The following is an 11,866-nucleotide window of genomic DNA, read 5'->3' as shown; positions in this document are numbered from 1 at the left end:
TCAGTTTGGCCGGGCGGCCAGCTCTAGGAAGAGTCTTGGTTGTTCCTGTCACACCCTGGCTCTGGGGACTCTATATGTTGAGCCAGGGTTTGTAGATTCTATGTGTTTTTGTTCTATGGTCACAGTCTAGTATTTGTATTTCTATGTTGGCCAGAGTGGTTCCCAATCAGAGGCAACGAGTGTCAGCTGTTGCTGGTTGTCTCTGATTGGGAGCCATATTTAGACAGGCTGTGTTCCCACAGGTGTTGTGGGATCTTGTTCCTTTTGGTTTGTTTCCGTGTTGGTTGTTTAACCTAGGACGTCACGTTATTCGTTTATTGTTTTGTTCGTGTTTATCACTTTGGTTAATAAAGTATGTTCGCTCATCACGCTGCGCCTTGGTCTACTCCGTTCAACGATCGTGACAGAAGATCCCACCAGAACTGGACCAAGCAGCGGGTCCAGGAGCCATCGCCAGGGAAATCCCTAGCGGATATCCAGCGCCTCCTCGACTGGGTCAAGCCGGGTGAGGAAGAGAGGGGCTTGACGTGGAAGCAGAAGGGCGAAAGGCTGGCGAGAAGTATGGAGACCTGGTCCACAGGTAGGAGTGAAGCCCATAACATTTTTAGGGGGGGGCTAATGCCGTGGACGACGGGGCAGCAGGAGACCGCGACAGAGCGGCCCAGCGGGTTGGCAGAGGAGGCCGCCAGGTTACGGGGGCCACTGGTCGAAGAGGGGAGGGAAGGTGTAGAGGCACGGAGAGAGGTACTGGGGTGTGTTACCAGTCCGGTCCGGCCCGTTCCAGATCCCTGCATAGGGCCAGTGGTGTGTGTCCCCAGTACGGTCCGGCCTGTTCCTGCTCCCCGCACCAGGCCAATGGTGCGCGTCTCCAGCCCGGTCCGGCCCGCTCCTGCTCCCCGCACCAAGCCTATGGTGCGTGTCGCCAGCCCGGCCCGGCCTGCTCCAGCACCCCGCACCAAGCCAATGGTGCGCGTCGCCAGGCCGGCCCGTCCTGTTCCTGCTCCCCGCACCAAGCCAATGGTGCGCGTCGCCAGCTCGGCCCGGCCTGTTCCTGCTCCCCGCACCAAGCCTATGGTGCGCGTCGCCAGCCCGGCCCGGCCTGTTCCTGCTCCCCGCACCAGGCCAATGGTGCGCGTCGCCAGCCCGGTCCGGCCCGTTCCTGCACCCCGCACAAAGCAAAAGGTGCGCGTCGCCAGCCCGGTCCGGCCCGCTCCTGCTCTCCACACCAAGCCAGTGGTGTGTGTCGTCAGTCCGGCACGGCCCGTGCCTGTTCCCCACACCAAGCCAGTGGTGTGCGTCGTCAGTCCGGCACGTCCCGTGTCTGTTCCACCGGTGCCTGGTCCGGCACCGGTCAGATGCTTCACGCCGGAGCTAGAGCAATCCGCTCCACCAGTGTGCAGTCCAGCTCCGGCCAGCGGGGCCAGACCGGACCAGGGGTACTTTGGGGGGTTGGAGAGGGAGCGGGGATCAGGCCCGGAGCCGGATCCGCCGCCTAGGCGGAGTGCCCACCCGGTCCCTCCCCTGTGGTATTTGGTTGACGCAGTCGGAGTCCGCGCCTTTAGGGGGGGGTACTGTCACACCCTGGCTCTGGGGACTTTATATGTTGAGCCAGGGTGTGTAGATTCTATGTGTTTTTGTTCTATGGTCACAGTCTAGTATTTGTATTTCTATGTTGGCCAGAGTGGTTCCCAATCAGAGGCAACAAGTGTCAGCTGTTGCTGGTTGTCTCTGATTGGGAGCCATATTTAGACAGGCTGTGTTCCCACAGGTGTTGTGGGATCTTGTTCCTTTTGGTTTGTTTCCGTGTTGGCTGTTTAACCTAGGACGTCACATTATTCGTTTATTGTTTTGTTCGTGTTTATCACTTTGGTTAATAAAGTATGTTCGCTCATCACGCTGCGCCTTGGTCTACTCCGTTCAACGATCGTGACAGTTCCAAACTTCTTCCAATTAAGAATGATGGAGGCCACTGTGTTCTTGGGGATGCTGCAGACATTTTTTGGTACCCTTCCCCAGATCTGTGCCTCGACACAATCCTGTCTTGGAGCTCTACGGACAATTCCTTTGACCTCATGGCTTGGTTTTTGCTCTGACATGCACTGCCAACTGTGGGACCTTATATAGAAAGTTGTGTGCCTTTCCAAATCATGTTCAATCAATTGAATTTACCACAGGTGGACTCCAATCAAGTTGTAGAAACATCTCAAGGATGATCAATGGAAATAGGATGCACCTGAGCTCAATTTCCAGTCTCATAGAAAAGGGTCTGAACACTTATGTAAATAAGGTATTTCTGTTTTTTGTTTTTAATACATTTCTCAAAACCTGTTTTCTCTTTGTCATTATGGAGTACTGTGTAGGGTTTTTCTTTATTTTTACTATTTTCTACATTGTAGAATAATAGTGAAGACATCAAATCTATGAAATAACACATATGGAATCAGGTTGTAACCAAAAAAGTGTTAAACAAATCAAAATATATTTTAGATTTTAGATTCTTCAAAGTAGCCACCCTTTGCCTCGATGACAGCTTTGCATACTTTTGGCATTCTCTCAACCAGCTTTATGAGGTAGTCACCTGGAATGCTTTTCCAACACTCTTGAAGGAGTTCCCACATATGCTGAGCACTTGTTGGCTGCTTTTCCTTCACTCTGCGGTCCAACTCATCCCAAACCATCTCAATTGGGTTGAAGTCGGGTGATTGTGGAGGCCAGGTCATCTGATGCAGCACTCCATCACTCTCCTTCTTGGTCAAATAGCCCTTACACAGCCTGGACATGTGTTTTGAGTCATTGTCCTGTTGAAAAACAAATGATAGTCCCATTAAGCGCAAACCAGATGGGATGGCGTATCGCTGCAGAATGCAGTGGTAGCCATGCTGGTTAAGTGTGCCTTGAATTCTAAATAAAACACTGACAGTGTCACCAGCATAGCACCCCCACACCATCACACCTCCTCCTCCATGCTTCACGGTGGGAACCACACATGCAGAGATCATCCGTTCACCTATTTTGCGTCTCACAAAGACACGGCGGTTGTAACCAAAAATCTCAAATTTGGACTCATCAGGCCAAAGAACAGATTTCCACCGGTCTAATGTCAATTGCTCGTGTTTCTTGGCCCAAGCAAGTCTCTTCTTCTTATTGGTGTCCTTTAGTAGTGGTTTCTTTGCAACAATTCGACCATGAAGGCCTGATTCACGCAGTCTCCCCTGAACAGTTGATGTTGAGATGTGTCTGTTACTTGAACTCTGTGAAGCATTTATTTTGGCTGCAATCTGAGGTGCAGGTAACTCTAATGAACTTATCCTCTGCAGCAGAGGCACCTCTGGGTCTTTCCTGTGGCGGTCCTCATGAGAGCTAGTTGTATCCTAGTGCTTGATGGTTTTTGCGACTGCACTTGAAGAAACGTTCAAAGTTCTTGAAATTTTCCGGATTGACTGACCTTCATGTCTTAAAGTAATGATGGACTGTCATTTCTCTTTGTTTATTTGAGCTGTTCTTGCCATAATATTTGGTCTTTTACCAAATAGGGCTATCTTCTGTATACCACCCCTACCTTGTCACAACACAACTGATTGGCTCAAAGGCATTAAGAAGGAAATAAATTCCACAAATTAACTGTGCTGTTAATTGAAATGCATTCCAGGTGACTACCTCATGAAGCTGGTTAAGAGAATGCTAAGAGTGTGCAAAGCTGTCATCAAGGCAAAGGGTGGCTACTTTGAAGAATCTCAAATATAACATATTTTCATTTGTTTAACACTTTTTTGGTTACTACATGGTTCCATATGTGTTATTTCATAGTTTTGATGTCTTGACTATTATTCTACAATGTAAAAAATAGTCAAAATAAAGAAAAACCCTTGAATGAGTAGGTGTGTCCAAACTTTTGACTGGTAGTATATATATATATATATATATTGTGACGTCACGAGAGGCTACACAGCTTTCAGCGGGATTGCTCAAGTAGTGCAAGGAGACAAGGTTCAAACAAAACAAGGATTTTATTATAGGTCTTGGGAAATTAACGAAAATATAACCAAATTCTGTTCTCTTGTGGCTCTTTAAGGGTTAACAGTTCAGGGATGTCTCTTCCACATCCAAAAAACATAATTCTCACTCGCTCAGATAACTTTTCCCCAGCCTTACTGTAGTCCACGTTGCAGCTAGTGGCCAACCCAGCAAAAAGTCCTTCCAAATGTCTCTCACGTATTTCCACAGGTGCATATATCCAAAGGTGAGTATTTCCCAAAGGTAAGTATCTCCAAATCCTTATATTCCTCATGGAAGTGGACGTGCAGCACTCTTGTCCTCCCGAGAGCCCAGGTTGGAGACTGTGTCTCTTCCCTTCCCAAACCTTCAGCTCATCAGCTCCTCATTTGTTTCAGCTGCGTGGGAAGATTGGCCATAGAGGGGTGGAGTTCCCGACCATACCAGCAGATGGAGCCATAGCTGTCTGGGTTTGCAGCCACCTCAGGGGGATGTAACGTCCCTCCAGGACACAGCCTCTCGTGACATCACACATCCCCCTCCTCGGGACCGACGTCCTCGTCGGGGTAAAGGCCGCGAAGAAGGCATCACGCCGGGAGAGGGCGTCCGCATTGCCGTGGTGCTTGCCAGCCCTGTGGACAACAGAAAAGTTAAACGGTTGCAAGCTCAAAAACCATCTGGTTACTCTACTGTTTGATTCCTTGTTCTCCAACACCTTGTACTTCTCCTCTGCCTTCTTCTGGACCTCCTTACTACTGCGCAGGGTCTCCTCACACTCCTCGATGGTCCTGCGCAGCCTCTCCAGCTCCTCCTGTTGCTTAGGGAAGGAGCTCTGTTGGAGTTTAGCCTGGAGGATATCTAACTCTTCTGTCTTCATGTCTAACTGTTGCTTTAACAAACGATACCTCTCAGCGGTCCCCTTCAGACCAGACAGTTCTTTGTCCAGATTCTGTAGCTCCGTCTCTGTGTCGGTCTGGGCACCTGCCATCCCTATCAGAGCCCGGGCGGGAGTGAGTAATTCGGAGGATTGCACCGGAGCCTTCCCAGGATGAGTCTTGCCTCTCCGTTTCCGAGGTACTCGGGTTATCCTCTCCTGAGACTCTCTCCAGAGTGGGTAAAAGGCTGGGCAGTCTCGTCCAATTAGGACAGGGACGGGGAGGGAATCAACCACCCCCGCCGTCGTGTGTATGGTTCCCCGTGTGCTGGTCATTGTAAGTTCAGTAATGGGGTATTCTCTGGTGTCCCCATGGACACAGGAAACTGGGAGGACTTTCCCCGGGGTCAGACACGTTGGGCCCACCAAATCCCTTACGCACCAGGGTGGCCCGGCTACCAGAATCCAGTAAGGCCTCCACATCATGGTGATTCACAGTTACCGGGCAGGTGGGGGGTCGATCTGGGCCGCCATCTACGACTCCCAAGAGCGAGGCAAAACGGTGTGTGGGTGCTGAGCTGGAGGACTCCACAGTGGGCATAGGTTCATCGGCTGGTTTCCCACACTGCCAGGAGATATTTCCCATCTCCCCACACCGGTAACACTGTCGAGTTTCCCCCTCCTGGTGTACTCTTCTTGGACCCGCCTGGTTTCTGGCTCCCCCTGGAGCCGGGATAAGTCCTGACGTGGCTGGGTTCGAGACCTTGGGGTCCTTTGGGACGGGTTCTTCCCATTTGTGGTGGGGCCGCACTCCTGGGGTCTTTTCGGAAGCATTCAGCATCTCCGCTGTGGCCTGGTACTTTTCCACAGCTTCCACGGTCAGATCAGCCGTGGTCAAGGCCTGTTGACTGATGAACCGTTTTGCCTCATAAGGCAGGGCGCGTAGGTAACGATCCACCACAACGGCCTCCACCACCGCCGCTGCTGTATTCCTCTGCGGATCCAGCCATTTCCTTGCGATTCGGACAAGTTCATGCATCTGCGCCCGAGGAGGTTGGTCTGGTTGGAAGGTCCAGCTGTGAAAGCGCTGGGCCATACCAAACTTTGTGAGTCCATATCTGCTGAGGATCTCAGACTTCAGGGCATCATAGTCAGTAACCTGGTCAGGGCCCAGGTCCCGGACAGCATTCAGCGCTTCCCCGGTTAGAAAGGGGGGCTAACAGACCAACCCACTGTTGCTTGGGCCAGGCTTCCCTAGTGGCCGTGGCCTCAAATGCATGCAGGTATGCCTCAATGTCATCGGTAGCTCCCATCTTAGATATAAAGTCACTTGCCTTTATTGGGCGGGTATTTTGGACCACCCTCTGTCTCTGCAACTGCAATTCCTCTGCCTTCAGAAGGTTGGCTTTCTTTTGCTCCTCCAAGAGAGCCACGTTTGCTTGCATCTGGGCTTGCTGGCCAGCAACAAGGGCTTTCAATATGTCCTCCATTTCAGTCGGGCGGGGGAGCCTACGGCCAACTTGGAAAACTGGGTGATCAAACCTTCGGTATCCTCCTCTGACATGCACTATTAACGCTTGAGCGTGCCTGTATTCTCCACCATCTGTGACGTCACGAGAGGCTACACAGCTTTCAGCGGGATTGCTCAAGTAGTGCAAGGAGACAAGGTTCAAACAAAACAAGGATTTTATTATAGGTCTTGGGAAATTAACGAAAATATAACCAAATTCTGTTCTCTTGTGGCTCTTTAAGGGTTAACAGTTCAGGGATGTCTCTTCCACATCCAAAAAACATAATTCTCACTCGCTCAGATAACTTTTCCCCAGCCTTACTGTAGTCCACGTTGCAGCTAGTGGCCAACCCAGCAAAAAAGTCCTTCCAAATGTCTCTCACGTATTTCCACAGGTGCATATATCCAAAGGTGAGTATTTCCCAAAGGTAAGTATCTCCAAATCCTTATATTCCTCATGGAAGTGGACGTGCAGCACTCTTGTCCTCCCGAGAGCCCAGGTTGGAGACTGTGTCTCTTCCCTTCCCAAACCTTCAGCTCATCAGCTCCTCATTTGTTTCAGCTGCGTGGGAAGATTGGCCATAGAGGGGTGGAGTTCCCGACCATACCAGCAGATGGAGCCATAGCTGTCTGGGTTTGCAGCCACCTCAGGGGATGTAACGTCCCTCCAGGACACAGCCTCTCGTGACATCACAATATATATATATATATATATATATATATATATATATATATATATATGGCTCTGGTGCAGAATGTTCTGCTCTGACTTCAATCTTTCATCCCATGCAGAAAGATACTTGTGTTCCCTGTAAACAGCATTTGGCCTATGCAGCTAGCCACACTGCAAGGCTTTCTCTTTGATCTATGATCCTTGACGGTTGCACTAGAAGCTCTGCTCTGTGTACAATTGCTTTTGCCTGCTCTAGCTTATACTCTGCCTGCAGTTTCCTGACCACTGGTCAGTAGCACTCGTCTTGCTCACAAAGATTGTACATATTTGAAGACAGAAATAAATAATAAACTCATTTTTGCTTGACAGCATGTTCTCTCTGCCTCTGTCATATGGCTTCTCTAGTCCAAGTTCACTTCACAAATGGCACCCTTTTCCCTTGACCAAAGTAGTGAACTATAGGGAATAGGGTGCCATTTGGGATGGGCCACACATCTCCAGCACAAATGCACACTGAACACATTTTTACTTATCTCTGCAGTGTTTATTGACTTCTACCAGCAACACATCCTGAGTTGTTCTGTTGTGTGCAGATTTCACAGTGGTGTTCCACAACCTTTGGTCCGTGGACTGGCTTACCCCTCTCTAACCCCAGAAATGAGAAGGGTTATGGGAAACCCATCCCCTCATCTGAAGTCAGGTTAACACTATTGATCCATTCTCACTTCTCTAAAAGGTTGGCCTCTTGTTACTAGAATACTTCAGTCAGTGGATTAGATTTCCCGGTGATGTCCCAGCTAACAATTCTAGGGAGAGAGAACGTTTTTGTAATGTTGCTTGTATGTGATGTGATCACCAGAAAGAATGCAAGAAAATTGAGTCTGGTTTAGGGGTGTAATGTTTAGTCGATTACATTTCCACTCCCACCTCTTAAGATGTTACTGCTACATTTAAACATACAGTAATTACGCCATAGTCAGGAAGTGGTGAATGATTGACTGACTATTGTGTACTCTCTGTGTGCTGGCCAATAGCATCCAGTGTTCTTCTTTAAAAGGCTGTGTGTGTTTTGTGGGGCTTCATTTCTGCCGAGGCGATGATGGAGGGAGTCGCAGCGCGAGTCGGCCTCCTTGGACTGCTTCTGGCCTGTGTTACCACGGCACCGACCAATAAGGTAGGGTCACGTACAAGTCACGAGGGGTGGGCACTCCGTCAGGGATGATATTTTGTTGATCAGCCTACATGTGATTGTGACTGCGTGTTCTTATGTGGTTACATCAGTTCAGATGTGTCTTTTGACCACAGTTTTGGGTGCGCAGAGAGCACAAAATATAAATATTCAAGATCACCTCATATTTTATGGGTTAGATTGAGCTAGACTGTGTTAGACTGAGATAAGTGTCGTAAAATTGTTGTGAAAATTACCACCAGGGACACCTGAAGACAATATTAATTGAATCATTCTTTATTATCGGCAAGCAGGAGAGGTTCCAACAAACGTAATGCATCATAGTACACGTTGGTCGGGAGCTCCACCGGGGCAGTCCCATTAGTTATCTTATGTACTGCTTACAAGTGGTGGAAAAAGTACCCAATTGTCATACTTGAGTAAAAGTAAAGGTACCTTAATAGAAAATCACTCAGGTAAAAGTGTAAGTCCCCAAGTAAAATACTACTTGAGTAAGAATCTAAAAGTATTTGGTTTTAAATATACTTACAGTGAGGGAAAAAAGTATTTGATCCCCTGCTGATTTTGTACGTTTGCCCACTGACAAAGAAATGATCAGTCTATGATTTTAATGGTAGGTTTATTTGAACAGTTAGAGACAGAATAACAACAACAAAATCCAGAGAAACGCATGTCAAAAATTTTATAAATTGATTTGCATTTTAATGAGGGAAATAAGTATTTGACACCCTCTCAATCAGAAAGATTTCTGGCTCCCAGGTGTATTTTATACAGGTAACGAGATTAGGAGCACACTCTTAAAGGGAGTGCTCCTAATCTCAGCTTGTTACCTGTATAAAAGACACCTGTCCACAGAAGCAATCAATCAATCAGATTCCAAACTCTCCACCATGGCCAAGACCAAAGAGCTCTTCAAGGATGTCAGGGACAAGATTGTAGACCTACACAAGGCTGGAATGGGCTACAAGACCATCGCCAAGCAGCTTGGTTAGTAGGCCTGGGGCTCCATGCAAGATCTCACCTCGTGGAGTTGCAATGATCATGAGAACGGTGAGGAATCAGCCCAGAACTACACGGGAGGATCTTGTCAATGATTTCAAGGCAGCTGGGACCATAGTCACCAAGAAAACAATTGGTAACACACTACGCCGTGAAGGACTGAAATCCTGCAGCGCCCGCAAGGTCCCCCTGCTCAAGAAAGCACATATACAGGCCCGTCTGAAGTTTGCCAATGAACATCTGAATGATTCAGAGGAGAACTGGGTGGAAGTGTTGTGGTCAGATGAGACCAAAATCGAGGTCTTTGGCATCAACTCAACTCGCCGTCTTTGGAGGAGGAGGAATGCTGCCTATGACCCCAAGAACACCATCCCCACCGTCAAACATGGAGGTGGAAACATTATGCTTTGGGGGTGTTTTTCTGCTAAGGGGACAGGACAACTTCACCGCATCAAAGGGACGATGGACGGGGCCATGTACCGTCAAATCTTGGGTGAGAACCTCCTTCCCTCAGCCAGGGCATTGAAAATGGGTTGTGGATGGGTATTCCAGCATGACAATAAACCAAAACACACGGCCAAGGCAACAAAGGAGTGGCTCAAGAAGAAGCACATTAAGGTCCTGGAGTGGCCTAGCCAGTCATGTTTTGCAGAGGGGTCAAATACTTATTTCCCTCATTAAAATGCAAATCAATTTATAACATTTTTGACATGCGTTTTTCTGGATTTTGTTGTTGTTATTCTGTCTCTCACTGTTCAAATAAACCTACAATTAAAATTATAGACTGATCATGTCTTTGTCAGTGGGCAAACTTACAAAATCAGCAGGGGATCAAATGCTTTTTTCCGTCACTGTAAGTATCAAAGTACATGTAATTGCTAAAATAGACAGCACCATTTTCTTTTTTTAAATTTATGGATAGCCAGGGGCACACTCCAACACTCAGACATTCTTTACAAACAAAGCATTTGTGTTTAGTGAGTCCGCCAGGTCAGAGGCAGCAGAGATAACCAGGGATGTTCTCTTGATAAGTGTGTGAATTGGACCATTTTCCTGTCATGCTAAGCATTCAAAATGTAAGGAGAACTTTTGGGTAACAGGGAAAATGTATGGAGTAAAAAATACATTATGTTCTTTAGGAATGTAGTGAAGTAAAAGTAAAAGTAGTCAAAAATATAAATAGTAAAGTACAGATACCCCAAAAAACTACTTAAGTAGTACTTTAAAGTGTTTTTACTTAAGTACTTTACACCACTGCTGCTTACACAGACAATTTATGTTTGCATGATTTAGCTTATTCATTATTCATAATGAATTCATCATTAAAGTTTGGTTCATGCATGTAACCGACCAATACCTCACGAGGCTTCTTCTCTCCAAGCTGAGACCTTGAAACTGATACACCCCTTTCGGTTCTCAAAACAATGTTCTGGGAGTACTGCCAAATTCCTTATACTGATAGTGAGGATTCCTCCCAGCATGATCAAGCAGTCACTTGCATGAACCCAGTCGAATTGGTTATTAGAAAAGCACAAACATAAAATGTTCCTTCACATTCCCTCCTCTTATCACTCTGTGATAATTAGTGTAACATTGTAAAGTAAGCATTAGATTATAGCTTCTATCAAAAGGAGGTTCTATACTTCTATTAATGTAAGCAAAATCAACACATAAAATCAGACACTTCCTCCTTTCAAACCCTTCACTCTGGGTTGTAAAATCCAAAATACACACAAGGGATCTGTATACTTGTTTCCATAGTTCTTACCTATAAAACTATTGAAGTAGCATGTTTTAACTTAAGGCCTTCGCTTCATACAGGTACACATATGCTTCATTACACAATTTCGTTGATGGATTCTGGCAATGACATTTGAGCTGGAGCTTTTGTCACAAGTGGCATGTTAATGACAGATAGGTATCTCAATGCATTTTTAGTCTTAATTACTATACATTTCGCAGTGTGCAAACCTCCACAATCAAACTCATACCCCAAATAAACAATTTTGGACAAGCCTAAATCAAGTACGGTACGGTTGACCACCCCCCTCCTTCCCGGCGCTTATTCTTCATGCGTTTCTTCATTTTCTTCTTCAGATAGTGTTTCAGTTCGTCCTCCCAATGGCACATGTTCAAAGTGGATGGCCCTTGATAATAGCCCGATTTCAATATCTGGGGAATAATCTGATTTTCCCAAGTAGACGAATCTCTCACCAGAGCCGCCACCCTCCTTTTACGGTCCATTATGACTTGTCCATTTTCCGACCAGTACACCAGTAGCATGAAAGAAGTTTGGATGGGCTCTCTCTCCATGCTCACTCCACGTGGACTCATGTCGCACTCCTGAGAGAAAAGGCATGCGAGAAAAGGCAGTTGATAGCTTCGACTGGATGCTGTGTACAGGTTGCTGTCTCGGACTCAGGTAGAAGTGGTGAAGGACAGGGCTATAGTGAACACCATTGTCGCCATTACTTCAGCAGGTTAGAAGGGGTGAGGCTCACACTGTCCTTGGTCGAATTATCCCTCCCATGCATCTAGATACCATCTGTGGTCACCTTCGCCATAACCTCGAGAGAGGACATTTCTGAATCAGGAAATCCAGACAAACTATTCACTGTATGACAAATT

General features: G+C 47.1%; 1 protein-coding gene across 1 annotated transcript in view; it reads left to right on the top strand.

Annotated features, from left to right (window-relative positions):
* The first annotated feature begins 8,117 nt into the window (after positions 1 to 8,117).
* Positions 8,118 to 11,866, top strand: part of LOC121578071 (inter-alpha-trypsin inhibitor heavy chain H3-like) — a 45,216-nt gene continuing 41,467 nt past the window's right edge. The window contains exon 1 of the mRNA XM_045223764.1: positions 8,118 to 8,224. Coding sequence (XP_045079699.1) covers positions 8,147 to 8,224 — 78 coding nt within the window. The 5' untranslated portion in view covers positions 8,118 to 8,146. The remainder of the gene's footprint in view (positions 8,225 to 11,866) is intronic.

Source organism: Coregonus clupeaformis, chromosome 12 (genome assembly GCF_020615455.1).
Source record: "Coregonus clupeaformis isolate EN_2021a chromosome 12, ASM2061545v1, whole genome shotgun sequence".
In the NCBI taxonomy this organism is placed as follows: Eukaryota; Metazoa; Chordata; class Actinopteri; order Salmoniformes; family Salmonidae; genus Coregonus; species Coregonus clupeaformis.
This window is presented reverse-complemented; position numbering and strand designations above follow the sequence as displayed.